This window comes from Haliaeetus albicilla, chromosome 14, assembly GCF_947461875.1.
Source record: "Haliaeetus albicilla chromosome 14, bHalAlb1.1, whole genome shotgun sequence".
Lineage (NCBI taxonomy): Eukaryota > Metazoa > Chordata > Aves > Accipitriformes > Accipitridae > Haliaeetus > Haliaeetus albicilla.
In genome coordinates, this window is record NC_091496.1 from 13,482,939 (window position 1) to 13,502,792 (window position 19,854).

The 19,854-nt window shown below is 37.8% G+C and overlaps 1 protein-coding gene across 2 annotated transcripts in view; it reads right to left on the minus strand.

Annotated features, from left to right (window-relative positions):
- RSBN1L (round spermatid basic protein 1 like) overlaps positions 1 to 19,854 on the minus strand; it is a 55,978-nt gene that overhangs the window by 12,073 nt on the left and 24,051 nt on the right. The window contains exons 3-6 of one of the 2 annotated variants that reach the window (XM_069801733.1): positions 15,360 to 15,620; positions 14,977 to 15,041; positions 2,627 to 2,764; positions 2,291 to 2,433 (exon numbers count right to left, since the gene is read on the minus strand). In XM_069801733.1, the coding sequence (XP_069657834.1) occupies positions 2,291 to 2,433; positions 2,627 to 2,764; positions 14,977 to 15,041; positions 15,360 to 15,620 (607 nt within the window). Of the gene's footprint in view, positions 1 to 2,290; positions 2,434 to 2,626; positions 2,765 to 14,976; positions 15,621 to 19,854 lie in introns of both variants that reach the window. The other variant, XM_069801732.1, reaches the window with a different exon arrangement.

Below are 19,854 nucleotides of genomic sequence, written 5' to 3' on the forward strand. Positions count from 1 at the left end.
AGGACCACATCCAGTCAAGTTTTGAGCAACTCCAAAAGCTCTCTGGGCAACCTGTCCTAGTGTTCAACCATCTGTACAGTGATTTTTTTTTTCTCCTTGTTTTAAATGGAAGTTATTGTAATTCAGTTTGTGCCCATTACCTCTGGTCATGTCACTGAGCACTGCTGAAGAAAGTCCTTCTTACAACCTCCCATCAGATGCTTAAACACATTGGTACAATCCCACTGAGCCTTCTTTTCTAAGTGTAAATCCCAGTTTTCCCATGCCTGCCTTTTACGTCACCAGATCTGCTCCAGTATGCCCAGGTCTGTCTTGGACTGCCAAGCCCAGAACTGGACACGATACTCCAGATGTGTCTCACCAGTGGTGAGCAGAGGGAAAGAATCACTCCCCTCAACCTCCTGGCAGTGCTTTTCCTAATCCTGTCCAGGGGGCTGCTGGCCTGCTTTGCTACAAAGGCACACTGATGGCTTATGGGCAACCTGTCATCCAGCGGGACCCTCAAGTCCTTCTCTGTTGGGCTGCTGTCCAGCCAGTTGGTCCTCAGCCTGTGCTGGTGCAGGGGGTTATTCCTCCCAGGCTGTGGGGCTTTGCACATCCCTGCGTTAACTTCGCGTGTCCACCGAGTCGGGCCGTTTCTACAGCCTCTCAAGGTCCCTCTCACTGGCAGCGCAACCCTGTGGTGCATTAACCACTCCTTCCAGTTTTCTATCGCTTGCAAACTTGCCGAGGGCGTGCTCTGTCCCATGATGCTGGCCATTAATGAAGATGTTGAACAGTATTGGCGCAAGGTATCAATGACCGGGTTACTCCAGTAGCCACTGTTTTCCAGCTGGACTTTGTGCTGCTGATCACAATCCTCTGAGCATGGCAGTTAAGCCAGTTCTTGATCCACCATGCTATCCATCAGTCTAGTTTGTCCTTCATTAATTTGTCTATTAGGATGTTATTTGAGACAGGTGTCCAGTGTGGGAAGCCTTGCTAAATTCAAGATAAACACCACCCCTGGCACTCCTCTCATTCTGTGAGCCAGTCATTTTGTTGTAGAATGCTATCAGGTAGATAAGGCATGATTTCCCCTTTATAAATTAATACTAGCTACTCCCAATGATCATCTTGTCCCTCATGTTTGAAATGGTGTCCTTCCCAGGATGAAGGTGAGTCTGACCAGCCTGCCGTTCCCCAGGTCCTGCTTCTTACCCTTCTAAAGGATTGGAGTGACATTTGCATTCCTCTAGTCCTCAGGTACCTTTGCCAATTGCCATGACTTCTCAAAGACAATCAAGAGTGGCCTTGCAATGATACTGTCCAGCTCCCACAGCACTTGTGAGTACAACCCATCAGGTCCCATGGGCTTGCATCTGCCTAATCTCTATGTCTAATATGTTCCTTAACCTAATTCTCTTCCACTGAAGGAAAGTAGTCCTTGCTCCAGACATTCCTACTGTCTCTGGGACCCAGCATTCCTGAAGGTAAATCTCACCGGTAAAGACAAGGGCAAAGAAAGCACTGAACATCTTGGCCCTTTCTGTGTCCTTTGCCTCCAGGCCCTTTGCTCCATTCAGTAGACACCTTATATTTTCCCTAGTCTTTCTTTTGCTGTCTATATTCCTGTGGAAGTCCTTGCTGCCCTTCACATCCCTTGCCAAATTCAACTCCAGATGATCTTTGGCTTTAACTGCATCCCCTTTATGGTTGGACAGTGTCTCTATACTCCTTCTGAGGCACCTGACTCTGCTTCCACCTCTTGTGTGCTCTCTTTTTATGTTTGAATTTTAAACAAGAGAACCCCAAAGACATAATTTCTCAAGACAAACAATATTCCAAGTTCTGCAGAGGACATCCTTACTCTTAAGCTGGTTCTTATACTCAGTATTACCTGATGTTACCTTTCAGACACAGAGATGTTACCTTTCAGACACAAGAAAAGCCCTTATCCCTGAGGTCTTTAAACATCCACTCACATTTAAGAACAGGGGTATTAATTCCAGTCTCATGGCATACCTCAGTATTTGTATGCCTGTTCACATTTCCCTGCAGTTTTCACCTTAAATTCCTACTAAAGCTCCAAAAAGGAGCAGCAGCTTACTTGGCCAGACAGTAAAAGTTTAAAAAAAAAAAAAAATCCACATCCTTACAAAAGAAAGCAACTTAAAAGTATATTTTGAGATAAAGATTTACAGAAATTTATGTAAGATACAGTATCAACCACTAAAAGGTTTCCGATAAAATTAATTTGTAGAGAAAGAATACTAACCAGACATTTATCAAGCAAAATAATTCAACATACCTCTTCCTTTTGAAAGGTGACTTTGGCATGTCAGCCACAGGGATCATCTGTTCTCCTGGACGTACCCACATAATGGGACCATCATCACTGTCTTTACGACTCTCTAATTTTAAACTAGAAAGTGTTCCCCATGGCAGTGTACACTAATGGGAAATACAAGCCACAATTTTGAAGTGAGTTACTTGAAAAACTTTTTAAAAACAGCCTTTATCTGTCACGATGAAAACATTTATTAGACCCCTCAATTATCTAAGTATCACATACTCTCACTTTATTATAACAATACTAGACAGTATATTTTCCCCCTTGTCCCAACCCACTCCCTTCTGTCCTTACTTTTAAGAAGGGTGATTCTTCCAACATATCAAGGAATTCAGGGAAGTAATCCCCCACTTCCTCATCAACTGCTCCAACCAGGCTGATCTGTCTCATTGGGCCAGCTCTATACGTACCATGAGAGTATGTTCTTTTTACCTACAAGTAGAATATGACAGCAAAAGTTATACCGAGTCCACTACTGCTCAAAGTCTACATTCAATAAACACCTTTAATCTCTATGCTTGTGTTTTCTGATTGATATTAGTCCTACAGTCTTCAGTATACTTAAGATTATTATTAAGTCAATTACTATAAACTCATCACGAAAAGACACAGGTTCTTATTAAAGATACGTGACAACTGGTATTTTATTTATTTTAAAGTCTGAAGGTAAGATTGAGTAACTATTTATTGCCTTTCAAGAAAATAATATTCCTAAGTAGTAACTGTGAACAGCTATTAATGTATGTTCTGCTCAGTAACTAGTAAATAAGAATTCTTACCCAGACTACTCCAGTCTAGCTGAATTTTTACCTTTTTCCTGTAACAGTTAGGCAGAACCCTGACTTGCAACTAGTTAAACTCAAACATTTCCTCTGCTGATCATCCTCTCCAGTATGGCCTCTGTGTGAGCACATTAACTGGAGCTATTTATCACAGGGAAGACAAGGCTTATAAAGAGTTAGTACAGGAAGAGAGAGGATGACAGATACTCCTTCATTTTTGCTGTGCTAACACATCTTGTGCTCCCTTAAAACTTTAAGGGCTGTAACAGACACCTCTCATGAAAAATCTTTTATTTTGAAATTGAACAGAATCACATATTGTTATAAGGGGTTTTTTTCAATAATCTGATGTCATGTTATATCAACAAAATACTTGGGCATGAGATTGATGAGGATTCACTTCCCCCTTAAGCTTCCGATCTCCTATTTAACAAGCTGAAAGACACAGTAGTATTACTAGATGAAATATGACCAGATTAGAACAGATGGAAGAGCAGATGGATTACTGCACAAACCAAGTAAGGCTCTTGCACTGCATCTCTAGACATTCTGCATCCAAAGCAAGAAAAGAAAAAAGGTGCAAGGAAAACAGTTAATGAAGTACTGCTTAGCTATGGTCCTCACCCAAACAGACCATTAAAATTCCTAGCAATTACAGCAGCGCAGAGGAGAATTAGCAGTTGCTCCTGAAAACAGGACTAAATCATACAACATGGAAAAATACTGTGCCCTTCTGAGAAGCCAGATTGATGTAACCAGACGCATTTCAGAAATGCAGAACCAAATACTCTTCTTAAGATCATCTCAGTCATCATACACACCCAGGAAATGGAAGACTGACTAGAAGTAGGATTTAAAAAAAAAAAGTCTGAGCTAATGTAATGGGAAGCCATCACAGCCATACTGAAAAGAGCAGTACTGCTAGAACAGAGTATTCTCCTATTCTCCAAATCCTTAGTCATACATTCCTGTAGCTTTTTTTGTACCAACAGCTGGTGATTTTGTGATAAAACATCAGAAAACATGCATTTCTGCTGAATCAGCATCAGCTCAGTCCTCAGCTTTACCTGCACTGGCACAAAGCACCAGGAGCTCACACAACTAAAGCACTGGGACAAGGAAGGGAGACTCGTAATTATCGGCTTACTGTATAGACCAATTCCAAAGTACCCTAAAAAACAGTTTCTGAAGCTACAGTTAGTCGTAAATCTGTTACTCACATTGTTCACTGATAAACCTAACATGCAAAAGGACATTTCTTCCACTGGTATGAGGCTTAAAATGCCACCATTGCAAGCCAGGATATTAAGCTGCTATTTTAATCTACACCTCTGATTAAAGCGAATCATTTTTTGCCTTTTTCCTTGCTTCCTTCTGCTATCACTACCATTCTCCCAAGTAACAAGTGATAGGACAAGAGGAAGTGGCCTCAAGTTGTGCCAGGGGAGCTTTAGATTGGATATTAGGAAAAATTTCTTCACCAAAAGGGTTGTCAAGCACTGGAACAGGCTGTTCAGGGAAGTGGTTGAGTCACCATCCCTGGAAGTTTTTGAAGACATGCAGATGTGGTGCTTAGGGACATGGTTTAGTGGTGGACTTGGCAGTGCTAGGTTAATGGTTGGAATCAATGATCTTAAAGGTCTTTTCCAACCTAAATGATTCTATCATTCACATAGTCTATGATAAACTAGTTGTGGAACTACTCCAACTGAAAACTCTACAACTGCCCCAAAAACTACTAACTGAAGTGAAGTTAGGAGAGGCTGTGAAGCTTTCAGATGATCAGTTCACCTGTCTGGCTTTGGTACCACTATGTGTTGGCAGTGAAGCATAACATCAGCAAAGTGTTTAAGTGCAACATAATCCTTGCTTAAAATAGATCAATTAAGAAATTTCTTATATATTCCTCAAAAGACCATATCACTGAACGTTAAAACTGAAAGATCAGCTCAACTTCTTTAAGCATTATTTGTCCATCCCAATTCACTCCTAGCTCTCCTGATCAATTATTTTCCCCTCATTCACCAGGTAGAACAGATTCCTTTTCAAGATCCAGCTCAGGAGAGGTGAAATACCAAAAATAATGCTAAGATAATGTCAAAGTCACAAACGATGAGCGGTTTCTTCTGGGACCATATTCAGAGTCATATTGTTGCAAATACAGAATGAAATGTTTGAGCATTTAAGAACTCTGTGGTGGGTTAACCCCAGGCAGCAGCTAAGTACCTTACAGCCCCTTGCTCATTCATACCACCACCACCCCTGTAACAGTGAGAGACATGGGAGAGCACAGGAAAAGCAAGGAAATGCATGGGTCCAGATAAAGACAGTTTAGTAAGTGAAAAGAGGAAAGTGAAGAAAAGAGGAAAAACACCAAGTGGTGTTTTATCACCACTCATTACCTCCCACAAGCAGACTGATGACCAGCTAGTCTCCAAGCAATAGCTACCTCCCAGACCAACGCTCACTCCTGGCCCCCTCAGTTTTTTATTGCTGAGCATGATGTTATATGACATGGAACATCCCTGCAGTCAATTTGCATCAGCTGTCCCAGCCATGTCCCCTCCCAGCTTCTTGCCCACCCCAGCCTACTCACCAGGGGTTCCAGAATGAAACAGGGAAAAAAAAAAAAAAGTTGTGACACTACACAAGTGCTGCTCGGCAATAGCCAAAACACCACTGTGTTATCAACAGCTCTAGTCACAAATCCAAAACACAGCCCCATAATAGGCTGCTATGAAGAAAATTAACTCTGACCCATCCAGACTCAGCATAAACAGAAAATAAATTTGTGCTGGTGATAAAAGGGGAAGATCTGCTCTTTTTCCCTTCTTTCTTGCTAGCATTAGGTCTTCCAAAGACAGACAGGGAGCCAGCTTAGGGAACTGATCTGATTTTAATCCACAAGTTACCTGAAGAATAAATATATTTATTTATTTTAGGAAATTATATAAATAAGAATTAAATAAAGACATCGGCCATAAAGACTAATGCCTGGCCAGAAAGAACAAGAGGGAATCTGGAAGAGCAGGCAGCTGTTGCCAGTGAAAAAAGTGACTCCTATTTCATCTCTTTCATGGGCTGGGTTAAAGCACCCTGAACTCTAGTCTCAGGTCAGGTGTTGCTATTTAAATGGCACTATCTTAGATTAGGCTAAAGAATTAGAAAAACAAATATAAAAAGGTGAGATCATTCTTAGAGGGAGGAACAAGCTGGCAAACAAAATAAATTTTCACTCACTCCAAAATTAGACTGGTACTAAATAATAGTGAGACAACACCAAAAACCTTCCATTGATGTTTGACCAATCACAAAAGTAAAAATTAATCCTCTTAAAGACAACAACAAAAGAAATATAATCTATGGCATTTTAGATAACAGCAACACTTTCCTTTTACTGTCAGTATCCTTTGGCTGGTTTGTTCATAGGAAGAGAAGAAGATTCCTCTATATATTTCTAAAATCACAAAAACAATGCTGATGTACTAAAACCAGTACTTCTTCATCAAACTCTATATATTAAATTATGCACTGACCAGAAATCAAATATTATGCACCTTTTAAAAGGTAATACTCCTGAATGTAGTTTTACAGGTTACAGTGTGACTATGTTTTTAGAATGTTACAAATTTGCTCAAATAAATAGCTGGAACAATCTAAATCCAGAATAAAAGAAGAAATCAGTTATACACACTTTTTCTAGCAGGTGGTCAACATGATTAGAATCAATATGCATACACAAAATATCACCAATGAAATACAGTATAATACAGTAGACAGGTAAAATAGAGACATATAGCTGAATAAATACGACAGCCTAACTTCCTCCTTCTTCTGTAGCTTAAATTTGAAGTATGTCACCTAAAAACGCAAAAGGACACTGTGTCATTCTCTTGCATCAAGTTAATGGAAAATTAGGACAGTAAAACCAACTGAATTCAGAATTAGTAAAATTTGAGAATTATCTGCTTCTGTGACTAGTATGGCATCAACTGGCTTAGTGTAACTCCACTTGCTCAGTTTTAAGTAAGGAGTTCTAGAAAGCAAATATTTTGGCATAAACACCTTGGTGTCTAAAAGAATCTGAAGACTAAATCTGAATATATATATATATAAAAAATACTGACAACAATATATTTGAGCATTATCATCACACAGATAGGAAACATTTTAGACACTATATGTTATAGATGTCTTTTTCAAACAGAAAATGGAAACAAACTGGAAGGAACAGTCCAGACAAACCAAGCATTTCAAGAGATTAATTTAAAAAGTGTAAACTGGGGCAAGTCACAACTGAATTCCTATTTTTAATATAGTAAGGGGTGGGGGGGTTTTTCAGTTGAAGTTCTAACATTTTCCTGCAAGAATTTTAAAGGTTTAAATTTCTTTCAGCTTTTCAGCTTTAAAACCAGGAAGTCTGGAAAAGCAGTCCTCATAGAACAACAAAAAAATCCAAACTCACTGAACCCAAAATAATTTCAAGAAACCCACAAAGAAAGCCCCACCAAAGACCAACAAAAACATTAAATCACCATAAAAATATGCTGGGAGATCAGAGGGAACAGTGGGTTTCCATTTCACTACACAAGTGCACAACCAATGCACTTACACATTTTTATCTTAGAACTGAAAACATCCAGCTTCACATTCACTGTTTATTCCTCTAAATGTGTTATCTCAAACGCTATAGTCATGAAGGGGCAACATATCATTCTTTCTTATTTGGTACATTTTGAACAAGTGCAGAAAAGGTTTTCTGTTCCTTGCCAACTCTTTTCAAATCCTTCAATGCTTACATATATTTTCAGTTCCAAATGGGAACCAATACTGAGGCATCAAAACTTCAATAAACAAATATTCATCAAAATGGCTCTGAGCTTAAAAATACTTGCCAATCTACTTGGCTACTCTTTACTTTTAAACCACATGTAGTACCTTTTTTTTTTTTCATGTCAGGATTCTGGTATCAGAGTAAGATGCCTTGACAATTCTAGCATTACTCAAATGTGATCCATTATCATTAAAGCTTTAATTTCAACAAATATACCATTTCCCAGTTGGAAGTTTCTGGAAATACGATCCCAAGATTTCTAGTGCAGTATAGTTCCTCCAGTGTCCTTTTACCACTGTAGTTTATCACTTCACACATTTCACCTTGCAGCTGAAATCCTGAAATAGTACGATGGATGGACGGACATTTTTAAAAGCAAAATGACCTATTATTGTGAATTCCAGCAACACTAAAACAGTGAAGCAATCAAAAAAGAATTAAAAAACCATCATTTAAGAATAGCATCAATTAGATACCTTCATGGAAAATGATCTTGTGAAAGCAAAGTAGCTATTACACTCTTGTAACTCAGGAAGATCTATGACAAGGTTCAGTCTCAGATCCTGTCCAAGCTGCCAGTACAAACTTCTACGGTTTTGTTTAGGTTTGTTTTTTGTTAATACAGATTATGTGACCAAAAAGAGCAGCATACAACTGTCATTTCATATTTATTGGCTGAAACTGTCAAGAAGCAATCTGGAAAGGCAACTATTTTCTAAGTGGAAAACAAATGAGCACGTGTTGCAGATTTTTAATGTCATTCCACATGAACTGATTCTTTGTTCGGTGGTATTCAATAAGTAAATACTTCTTTGCTTGGAAGACAATAGGCTACCATCATCCATCAAAAAAGTCTCTTACACAAGTCTTATGGATTATTAGATAAAAAAAGGAATAAGGCAATATATATGCTTTAACAGAGCTAAAATTCAAATTTTCATCATCCAGAAGGTGGGAGGGGTGGGAAAGAGGCTGTACTTTAGGGAACTTGGATAACAGCACGCAGTTGCTAAAAACAATCAAAACTTTTTAATAACTAACCAAACATTCAAAAAGCTTTAAAGGAGCGAGTTCTATTGAACACAAAATTCTACTGAAAGCTACTGAAACACAACTGAGGAGACACATAGTTCCAATATAAAGAACTCTTTCCAGAACACAGGAAAATAACACAGTATATGGAAATAGACACTGTATAAATCTTTAATGATAAGAAAAAGAAACACTAACCCATTATTTCAGGTTTTCTTTAAAGAAAAATATTTTCAACAATTCCCCTCAAATACTAGAAGAACAAATATTTTCCAGCAGGATTTCACAAATTAGAAAAGGAGTAAACAGCAAAAACGTCTCTGCAAAAGAAACTTTTAAGAGCTAAACAAGGAGGACAGCAAAGAGAAGATAATACTAAAAGGGGCTAAAAGAGAACTGGAATGAAAAGCTCTGTGTCCAGAATTTTAAGAAATGAGGACAACCATTCTTTTGAAAAGTCACAACACAAACATGAACTATCATTACTGTTGCATTTCTTCCTCCAAAATACTCACGTTATTCTTTAGACTACCTGAATATCCAGTGTCCATCACAGTTAACATAGACAACATGGAATAAGCTACTTCAGACTGGGAAAAACAACCAACAAAAATTATTTCTCTGAAGATGCAAACTGCCTGCTGTTATGGAATGGGGTTGATTGTGTAGTACCACACTCACCCTTGAGCTACCGCTGGTATAATAAACTAATATAGTTTGCTAACTAAGCAATAAAACCAATCGCTCAGGAGTAGGTTAAGTTTTCTGGTGGATTAATGAAACAAACTGGCTCACCAGTTTGAGAAGCACCACAGCTTGGCAGAAGAACACGCAGCTGGGAGGAATGAAGCAAGGAGGACACTCTCTTTTAGCAGCAACAGGTACTAGATGGGGTCTGACAATTTGACTAACTGCACTCTGAGCAGCGTAAAATACAACTGACTTTTCCTGAACTAAATAGGCTTAATGATGAATATCCTCACATAACTTACTGCCTTCCTACTGTAGGGTAAAAAGAAACAAAGCTTTAATAAATCAGTAAGAACTCAAAAACACAAAACAGATTCTTCAAAGCTGGAAAAAGATAAACTCTTAAGATAAGGATCTTCTAAGAAATAGATGTCAAGAGAAGCAAGACAGAGAAGACTTAGAGACCATTTAGCCTAGTTTCAATTTCCAGAAAAAAAAACAGTTAGCTGGATACTCCTGTCTGTCTTAACCATCTAGAAAATAAGATGGTAAAAGCTAATAAATATGGACATGTCAAAAAAAAAACAATTAAGTCAAACTAACCTTTCTTTCTATGACAGCATACACTTTTTCAAAGGACCAATATATACCTTGACATTTGATATTTGCATTATCCTCTTAAAACTGCTACAGAAACATGGTCTAGTAACAGCAAACATTGGACACTTAATTTGTCTGTGTTCACATAACTACCAATATAAAAGGTCCAATTTTGTGGCATGCAGCAAGGATCTTTCCTCTGAACACAATGTATGCTTATGAAACCTGCACATAACACAAAGCTGCAAGCCTACTACAGGAAAGGATCAAAACTAGCAAGATCTTTGATAAACTGGAAAAGAGATCTGAATACACAAGATATAATTCAATTTGAATAAAAGCAAAGAACTACACTCCCATATATATAATTAACTACATAAAAATGAAAAGGGGAGTGACTCACTCAGCAGGAGCTGCTGCTACAGCAGATCACAAACTGCTCTGAAAAAGGCAGGAATAGATAAAGAGCAATAATTTGCAAGACACTTAAGGCAATCTTCTCATACTCCTTGACAACAATACACAAGGCAGACATTGTCCATTTTCAGTACTGTATTTTAAGAGAAATAAGGATGACTGAAGAGAACGTAAGGGGAGAGCAGCAAGACCAATAAGGATATAACATGTAATGGTGGACTGAAATAACTCAAATTACTTAATCGGGGGCGGGGGGGGGGGGGGAAGAGCTGTTAAGCAATCTTGAAATACAGAGAACACTGAAAGAAAAGCAGAAAAACTCTTTGCCTTGTCCACTAAAGATCAGAATAAAAGCACTGGCAGGAGGATTAAGATAAGAGGACAATCAAGAAAAAAAGATTTTTCAACAGATTTCTTTGAGAAGTGTGGAATCACCTAGAGCTCTCCAGCAAACACATCAGACAAGCATTTGCCAGATATGTCTTAAAAATAGTCAATATTGTCTTGAAGCACAGGAATTGTTGAGTATTGCTCAGCATTTTTTTTCACCTGTACGAAGAAGCTGCCACTGGGACAAGACTGAAGCACAGTAAAAATCAATCTGCTAAGCATTGTTATGGTTAAACACCAAGTGTACACTTCGGGGTTTCAGCAAGGCAGTAAAAATTTACACTTGCCCAGCATGAAGACACAGTAATGGGTTCAAAACATTAAGGGTATTTGCCTCAACAGCACTAAATAGTTTAACTGATGTAAGCTTCAAATAGGTGGCAAAAGTTTATTATTTACATTCTTTGAAATCCTGGTAAAAGCCTGACAAGTAAGATTCATAGCTATCAGGTAACTGATGCAGCTGTTGCCTTCTACACAATGGAGCCCAGGGATGTACCTGAAGCAGACAATTTTCCACCACCAGAAAGAATGACTTACTGGCTACAAGGATAGCCACACTAATTCCGTTTTGCCCAATCATAGAAACAGTCTGGCTAAGCCTTACAGACAGTTCACAGAAATAGAGCTGTTCCACTAACCTAAAAAATTTTAAGAATTAAGGTGTACTTAAACCAAGCTAGGTGGTGAAAAACTCCCTAATTCCTCTCCCCCCAAAATTTAAAAGCTAATTCTGCTGAGACAGAACCAGTTCCAACAACAAACTCCTCTTTCCTGTGCCTGCTGTTTAACAAGTGAAACTATATTACTTCTGTCTGACACAGGTATATTAGGAAGCTGTGGGGAGTTCATTTTCAACTCCACAATTGTGAAAACTAAGTAAATTTCTCAAGAGATGCAGACTTTCCAGGTAGACTTAGAAGTGCTCCAAGAGTTTTGATCTCACCAACAGAATATACTGCAGAATCTGCATCTTACCACAGAACTCAGTGACTTGAAAATATGCATTAATTAAAGCAAAAAAACCCCTTCATCTGCTGCAAAACAGGAGGTGGAAGATTGAGTAGATACTGAAATAATCAACTTAAACAAAAATTCTGATAAAATACTTTATAATACTCTCCATTTTAGGCTTAGCTCACCCTTTTTTTTATACTTATTAGATCTTTTTAAATAGTTAACATTTGTCAGACTGATTACATGTGCTACAATGAGGTCTCAAAAACAACCAAAGAACCTCAAGTACTAAAGTGAGCCTCATTTCAGCGTTTTAGTTAATTAGCAAAGCAATACCCAAGTTTCTTAAGGCTAAAGAAGGTTGAGATAGACTCAAAACAGACTTAATAAAACTAAGTTCCTACTTAGACATGAGAAAGTGATTCACATCTCAACTGTGCCTATACAACAAGTGCTAGGCATTGCTCAGGCAGCTTAAGACAACAGGGAACACAGCAGCACAGAGCTTTTGCAATGTAGGAACAGAAAACTACACGTAAAATTGCACTGAAATATACTGCAACAGCACATTAGAAACCCCTTAAAAGATTCACAAAGAACTCGGTGAGACAGGAAAATATTATCAATCTGCACAAAACATAACAAGTTATGCAATTGCTTAGTACCTTTTATAAAGGAAAATAGAAACAGAAAACTGACAGGTAACTGATACTAATAAATCAGAAATTTACACACAGAAAAGAAAAATACAGCTGAGGGTTAAAACCACAAAATTTACAGCTCAGATTCAAAAAGCTCCTGTCATATCCCTGGAGGATGAGCACTCTGACAGTGTCGCTATAACTACTAGACTCTCATACTCCTTCCTAGACATCTTTGATACTGGCCCCAGTCAGAAAGGAGAATACTAAGCTAACAAAACCTTTCAACTGTAGCAGATCACCCAAGTAAGACAAAAAAAGCAGCAAGAATAAGACAAAAAATAATGAAATAAGGAAAAATAGAATCAATAGCTAGGCAACCAAGGTACTGGCTTAAATATTCCAGAAAACAGCAATGCTGCGCAGAAGACAATACGAGTAAGTCTGGCGTACACCTGTATACATTATTTATACACACTACACCCTTTATGTTAGCAAAAAATACAAGGAGCCAGCTGTATTCTGTCAAGCAACCAAATGCTGACAAGTGATAAAATGCTATGAAAACTAACCGAAAAACTGAGAGAAAACAAAGGAAAAGAAGATAACAGAACTAAACCTCTAGCCAAGTACAATACAGGTTAGAAGACAGAGTATGAAGTTGACCAGCTGAACACTGCAGTAATACAGTTTGGCTTCTTTCATCTACTGCATTCTCTCTCTGTTCCTCCTTCACTTACAGGAAAATGGGAAATTATGATCTCAACCCCAACAAACACAGGACTGATTTAACTGCAGATATTGATGATACCATTGCAATACCAAGTTAATCCATCCTCTCAGTAAAATAATTTCATTATAATTCACAAAAATAAAATTTGGGCTTTTCTTAACTATTTCTTCAGGGCAGATATTAGGACACAGCCATGCTTGCCTTAATGCTGCCCAGGACAACAGGCTGGACTTAAAAGAACATACTTAAAAAGGCAGATCCAGCTTTTTTTTTTATAAAATGACTTAAGACAGAGCAGCTCTGGGTAGCTGCCCATAACATGTTCTGTGATTTTTACTATTAAAGTAATGATTCAGTTTACATACTAAAAAAAAAGTAAATATATTTCATAGAATATTCATATTCCGTGGCAGTGGATGTTTTCTTAATCAGCACCACAAATGTTCTCCTACAGCAACATTTTACTTCTGCATATCCTTGTAGATAACACACACCTGAAATCTGTACATAAATGCAAGTGTTCCATGCAAATGTTTACATAGCCAAAGGGGGGGGGAAGCATGTTTTTCACCAAAACGATGACAGTTTAACTTATACTTGGACTCTTCATAACTGACTAAAAAGTAAAGACTAAAACAGTTTAAAAGTGTTCCATACAACATCTAAATTCACAAACAGGGAGTTAAACAGGCAATTATGAGCTAAAGTTGATATAACAGGATTGAATTTCTTCATAAATTGTTTCAGAGTATCTGTATGGGCTTTACATAATACACTCATCACCTAGGTGGCAATCTAAGAAACTTAGAAACTTTTTTTTACCCCCTGAACTTAAAAAAACCTCAAATATAAATCATTTATATGCAGCGGTAATATATCTTCTACAGCAAGTTAATAAATAGCAGAGGTGATGTTTAATCAGTAGCTGTTGTTAAGAGAGTATACAGTCATTTCTTTCTGGAAAATTTACAAAAAAAAAAGATTCAAAAGCTGCCTGCCATTTTGCCACAACTTAAGAGCTTTCAAGAGAATACAACTAACTGTGGGGTAATGTGATGGGGTAAGGATGAAATTAGTAGCTACATTAACCACCAGCAAGTACTCCTTTAAAGATAAATTTAGAAGCCTCAAACTACAAATGCAAATAATTAACTGTGCCCTAACACGGGTTTTATGTACAACATTCTTCTGATGTATTAAAGCATTTCAGTTTTATGAAGAACTTCATACAGATTAACTACAGTTCAGATGCCCAGATAGCCACAGCTGAATCATCTTAACCCTCCAAAATTCATGGTTAAGCTTTAGCTACAGAAACAAATCCAAAGAAACCTACACACACATGCATGCAAACATTTCCCCTCCCCCATAAAATCCAACTTTGTCTCAGTTAATAGGCTCCTTATCTTTAACACTGCAGAACTTATTACTTAAAGAATTCTCTTGTTTCTAGTCTTCTGCATCATCCACACAGCACAGCTAACAGTAACTGTATTCTAAAAAAAGCCCATTCACAGTTGTTTGAAACCATTATATGACTTTAGAAAGTAAAATGTATAACCTCTTACCTGAGCATGAAAATTTGACATAGTCGTTGTCTCTATATCTTTCTTTCCCAAAATCTCCATTTTCACTGGTGAATTGGGAAAATTAAACGAAAAGTAGTCTAAAAAGTCAGGTAAATAAGTAGCTGCCCCATGAACAATACCCATTACATAGTAAGCTGCACAGTTTTCATTTTCACTAAAAACCAGACCCACAAACTCTTCTGCAAATCTCTCCATCTCCACAGGAGATAAGTGGGAGAGTTCATTACTGTAGGCATGGATAACTGATGCACCTCCATTAGGCTGGTGCTCAATATGAATCAGCTGTTTGAACTCCAATGTGTCCAACCTTTTGAGTTTATTTTGAACCCGTGGCTCCTTTAACGAGACAAATGGAAACTCACTGTTCTCTGGTATCTTGGACTCACAGTCCTTCTTGGGATCCATATTTTTCCCATTGAAATCCTTAAGATGATCATCTATGATGCCTTTGGCTTCCTGATCCTCAATATCGGAAACCAATCCTGAGCAGATGGTCTGAATGGATTTGCTGTACATTTTTGGACGCTTCCTCTTCTCATTCTCTTTATGTTTCTTTTTCTTTTTCTTCTTAACTTTTTTAATCTGTAGCTCTTCTGCATTGGTTTTTGGTTTCTCCTTCCCACCTGTTGAGAGAAAAAAATCATCTCTTAAGTATCTTCATACACAAAATATGTACTTAAAGATCAGAATTCAAAGTTACCAAAGCCCTCATCATGGCACACAAAGACCAGAGACCAATACCAATGGTCACAATGTGTATCTTACTGAAAAATGAGTAGTAAGGGACACCTGCCATGTTGCCATTATGACTGACAAAAGCTGGGGTTGGGGCATAGAGGAAATCACGATAAAAACCAAGTTTCCCAAGGCTGCTTTCACGATGAGTCACAAACCTTAATCATAGCATTTAACTGGTCATCAGCAATTATTATACCAGAAAGTTCAGAGACATTATATGACAGCTGTGAACAAACATTGCCAAACAAGGGATTTACAAATGGTCAATGAGTATCAACCATCATCAGCAAGCTGTTCACAAGAAGCCACTGCCAGAACCTACCTTGTCAGATGGCTTTACATGGTCATTCTTCCAGAACTAAATAAACTTTGTCAAAATACATGTGGAAACATCTAAAAACTGACCCCACACTTCTTTAAAAAAAAAAAAATCATTTAAACAAAACAAACAAAAAGCAAACAAAAAAATCCAAACAATCACCAAAAACCAAGACCTCACAAAACAGAAACTAGCTTCAAGTTTATGTAACATGCAAGCTGAACTGAAAACAAACTGTAATGGCCTAAAGCCAAAAAGTACTCATTTGGGGATAACATGTTCAACTGATTCCCAAGGCAAACATTCTCCCTTGTTTTAGAGTGTTTTTCCTTGAGTGCTTTTGGGGTTTTTTCGCAAGTAATAAACACAGTAGCCAAAAAAACTCCTGTCACTACACTGCCCTCAAATCTAGCAGTTGAAATCACTTCACGAGTTGATAAATTACTGGGCATGTTACAGCACAAAATTATATTCACAAGAAATTCAGGATCAGCAGGTTCAGACACAGAAATTTAGAAGTTCAGTCCTGCAATGAAATACACACTTTCTAAGTAAACTCAAATTCACAAGAGTTAAGTTAGCCAGTCTCTACTACTGTGCTGTAGTATATTCTCAGCTCACAATCCACAGCCCAAGTAATTCACAAGAGTCCTTAAGAAAAAAAAAGGAAGAAAATGAAAATAAAGATCACAACTGCTGGTGTGTGGAATCACACATTCTTGCTGATAATTAAGAGGTTTGGATATGGAAGGTGCACATACTGGAAAGGAGAACAAGCAATTAAGACACTTGCCTCTAAGCCTCTTGAGGTTTGTGACAGCAGCTGGGGATTTCTGAAGTGGAGGCAGGCGAGCTAGTTATCTCTCTAGCTTCTATTTTCTTGTCTTGTAGGGGGGAAGAAGTACCCTGAGGTTACTCATTTCTTACTTAGCCCAAACAAGGAAGTGGGCTCTAGGATTTCTTAACCTAATCCACACAGTTAAGAGCTACAAAGACCCCCTTCACTCTAAATCAGATTTAACATAGCATACTCTATGAGCACAATTTCACTTTTAGCTAACCAAATTCAGCTGCCAAAAGGCACAATATCCTCATGAAAATCCATCTTTTCATTAGGCTAAGTTTAATGTAAAACCAGCATGGGCCTCTTCAACAGGACTGCTTCATCTGGTAGACAGAATACTCACCACTTCTTTAACATCTTCATTCTCCCACAAGAGTCTTTAAATCTAGTGGGCAGGGAAAGACCAGAAAAAACAGCAGCACTATGTGTACAGCCAATTACCTCAACTTTAGAGGAGTCCTGAAAATAGTTCATTGAGGGTGCCAGGATACTAGAGTGAAATGTCATCACCTGACAAAAATCACCTACTGCTCACATTCTGGGGTATTGCAATAGTGTCATTACAGCACCAGTTCCATTAGGGGGGAAATAAAAACAAAGAAATGGTTTTATGACAGTGGGAAGTTCCACATAGCAGGCTTAGGAATCTCAATCCAAACTTCAAAATACAGACTACAGAACAGACATCTCCCCCCCCCCCCCCACACCTGCAGGAACACACAACTAGAAAGCATCCAAGAACCTACAAGTATTTCAAACTCTTAAAAATGCTTTAACTTAACAATTAAAAATTGTTCCACTCTAAACATGAAGACTTGTTGCTATACTGATCAAACATTTCCAGATATTGTATTAGTTTGAATATGGAAAATATGGAATTATAGCACAGAATGCCACAGCAAGGTGAGGTGGGGAAGCAGGGGTTACCTGTCAACTCACTTTTTCTCAAATTTCTGGAGCTCAGATTTTTGTAGGGACTAGGCACTCAGATCTGGGACTTCATCCACGGCAGGGAAAGGATGGAAATTTATATTCATTGCAGTACAATCAACAATAATATAAATGGCAACAAATACAACAACTTCTAAGTTTAAAGCAAGAAGCTGTTTGCTATAGCAAGAGCCAAACTGCTCTCATACTTCAGCATCTCTATAATCACCAAAGAAAACCTTAAGACAACTGTAGATCAGCATCTACATGTCCTTGCTGAACATCCAGCTATTAAATTACATTCCATTATTACCAGTTAAAATGTAAAAGTACTTACATAAAAGAAGGGTATGAATCTGTATCTGTGCAAAACTACCTCAAAAATTGTTGACTTGTGTTTCTACAGTACAAGAAGGAAGATTATCCGATTTCTCCTTTCAATCTGTCTCATTCCCTGCCTTTGATTATATCTTCCTAAAAGTTTTACTAACAATCAATTTAATTCAACCTCTCCTGTAATATGTGGTGGCTGGTTTTTTAATCCATCACTTAAAGTATTTCACAGATGCAGCTATGCAAAAAAAAAAAAAACCCACCCACCCCCCACCCCCCACACCACCAGTTTTAAGATTACAAAACTGCTAAACTACAGAACAGGCTTCCTAGAGAGGTGGTCGATGCCCCAAGCCTGTCAGTGTTTTAAGAGGCATTTGGAAAATGTCCTTAACAACATGCTTTAACTTTTAGTCACCCCTGAAGTGGTCAGGCAGTTGGACTAGATGATCGTTGTTGGTCCCTTCCAACTGAAATAGTCTAGTCTATTCTAATCATCAGTAAACAGCACTCAAAAGAGCAAAGCCATGGTCTCAAAAGCAGTGGTGTTTTTAAGACAGAAACAACAAAAAAAATCCCCAATGTAACATACAGAATTGAAATCAGATAGATGGAATGTAAATCAGTGTCAAATTATGTGAAGTTCACATAAACATATTAAAAGAGGTTTGCACTCAAAACTGATTGTAAAAATATGTTTTAGTTAAGTTGTTATACACCTATGTAAGTACTCAAAACCTTCTTAAGAGGGGTCACACTACGACATTTTAAAAGTGAAGAACATTTATCTTTCTCTGTGTTTGTTTTCACACTGTCTCCATGAAACCTTCAGAAAGGGAAAAAAGCTCTTAACCACAGGATAAAAAAAATTCTTTTTCTGGTATCCAACACAGTCATCCTTCTAGCCAAAAGAAATTTTCTGTTCAGCTTTAAATACAAATATTTTAGTAACATAGACTCTTTTTACCTTTGATGACAGACTAAGAGTGTTATGCCATTTACACATGCATCAACTATTAAAGTGCATCACTACACACTTTCCCAAATCATGAGAAGTTGCAAAAGTGGTACGCACAATTTGGAACCAAATGAATATTTGCTAGCAGCCTTTCATCTCTGAACACAACTCTCTTCTCTTCCACAAAACTTTTTGGATCTCTATATAACAAAAAGGATAGAGCTGAGGCCATTTTTAATTCTGAAACACCAGGAAATCAAGAGAGCAACAATCACTGAAAGAACAAAAGGCTGTAGAACAAAAAATGACCAGAAGATCTACGGTGGGAAGTAGCAGAGACCCCTGAAGTCCTACTTGCAACTGGGAAAACAGAAAAATCAAGATTGGGAGTGTCTATCCTTGGGAGACAAAATATGAATCCCTTCAAGGGTCTGAGCTACTGATGCCACTAGAGAGGAAAAAAGCCTTAAAACACAGAAATCAGAAGAAAGGGGATTCCAAATGGGATCTTTTCAAAACATTACTAAAGACTTAAAAAAAATTTACATACCAACAAGAGTAAAACTTAGTTCTCTAAAAGCAATTCAAGCAGAAATTGAAAGACAACATGACTTCAAAAGCTGATTAGTTGTTTTGAGCCTTTTTCAAATTCACACAAGCTTATGCTACTGCATACACAAAACAAATTCTGTCAAGAACTCTACTTCAGTTTCATACTGGCAGCAAATGACGTAC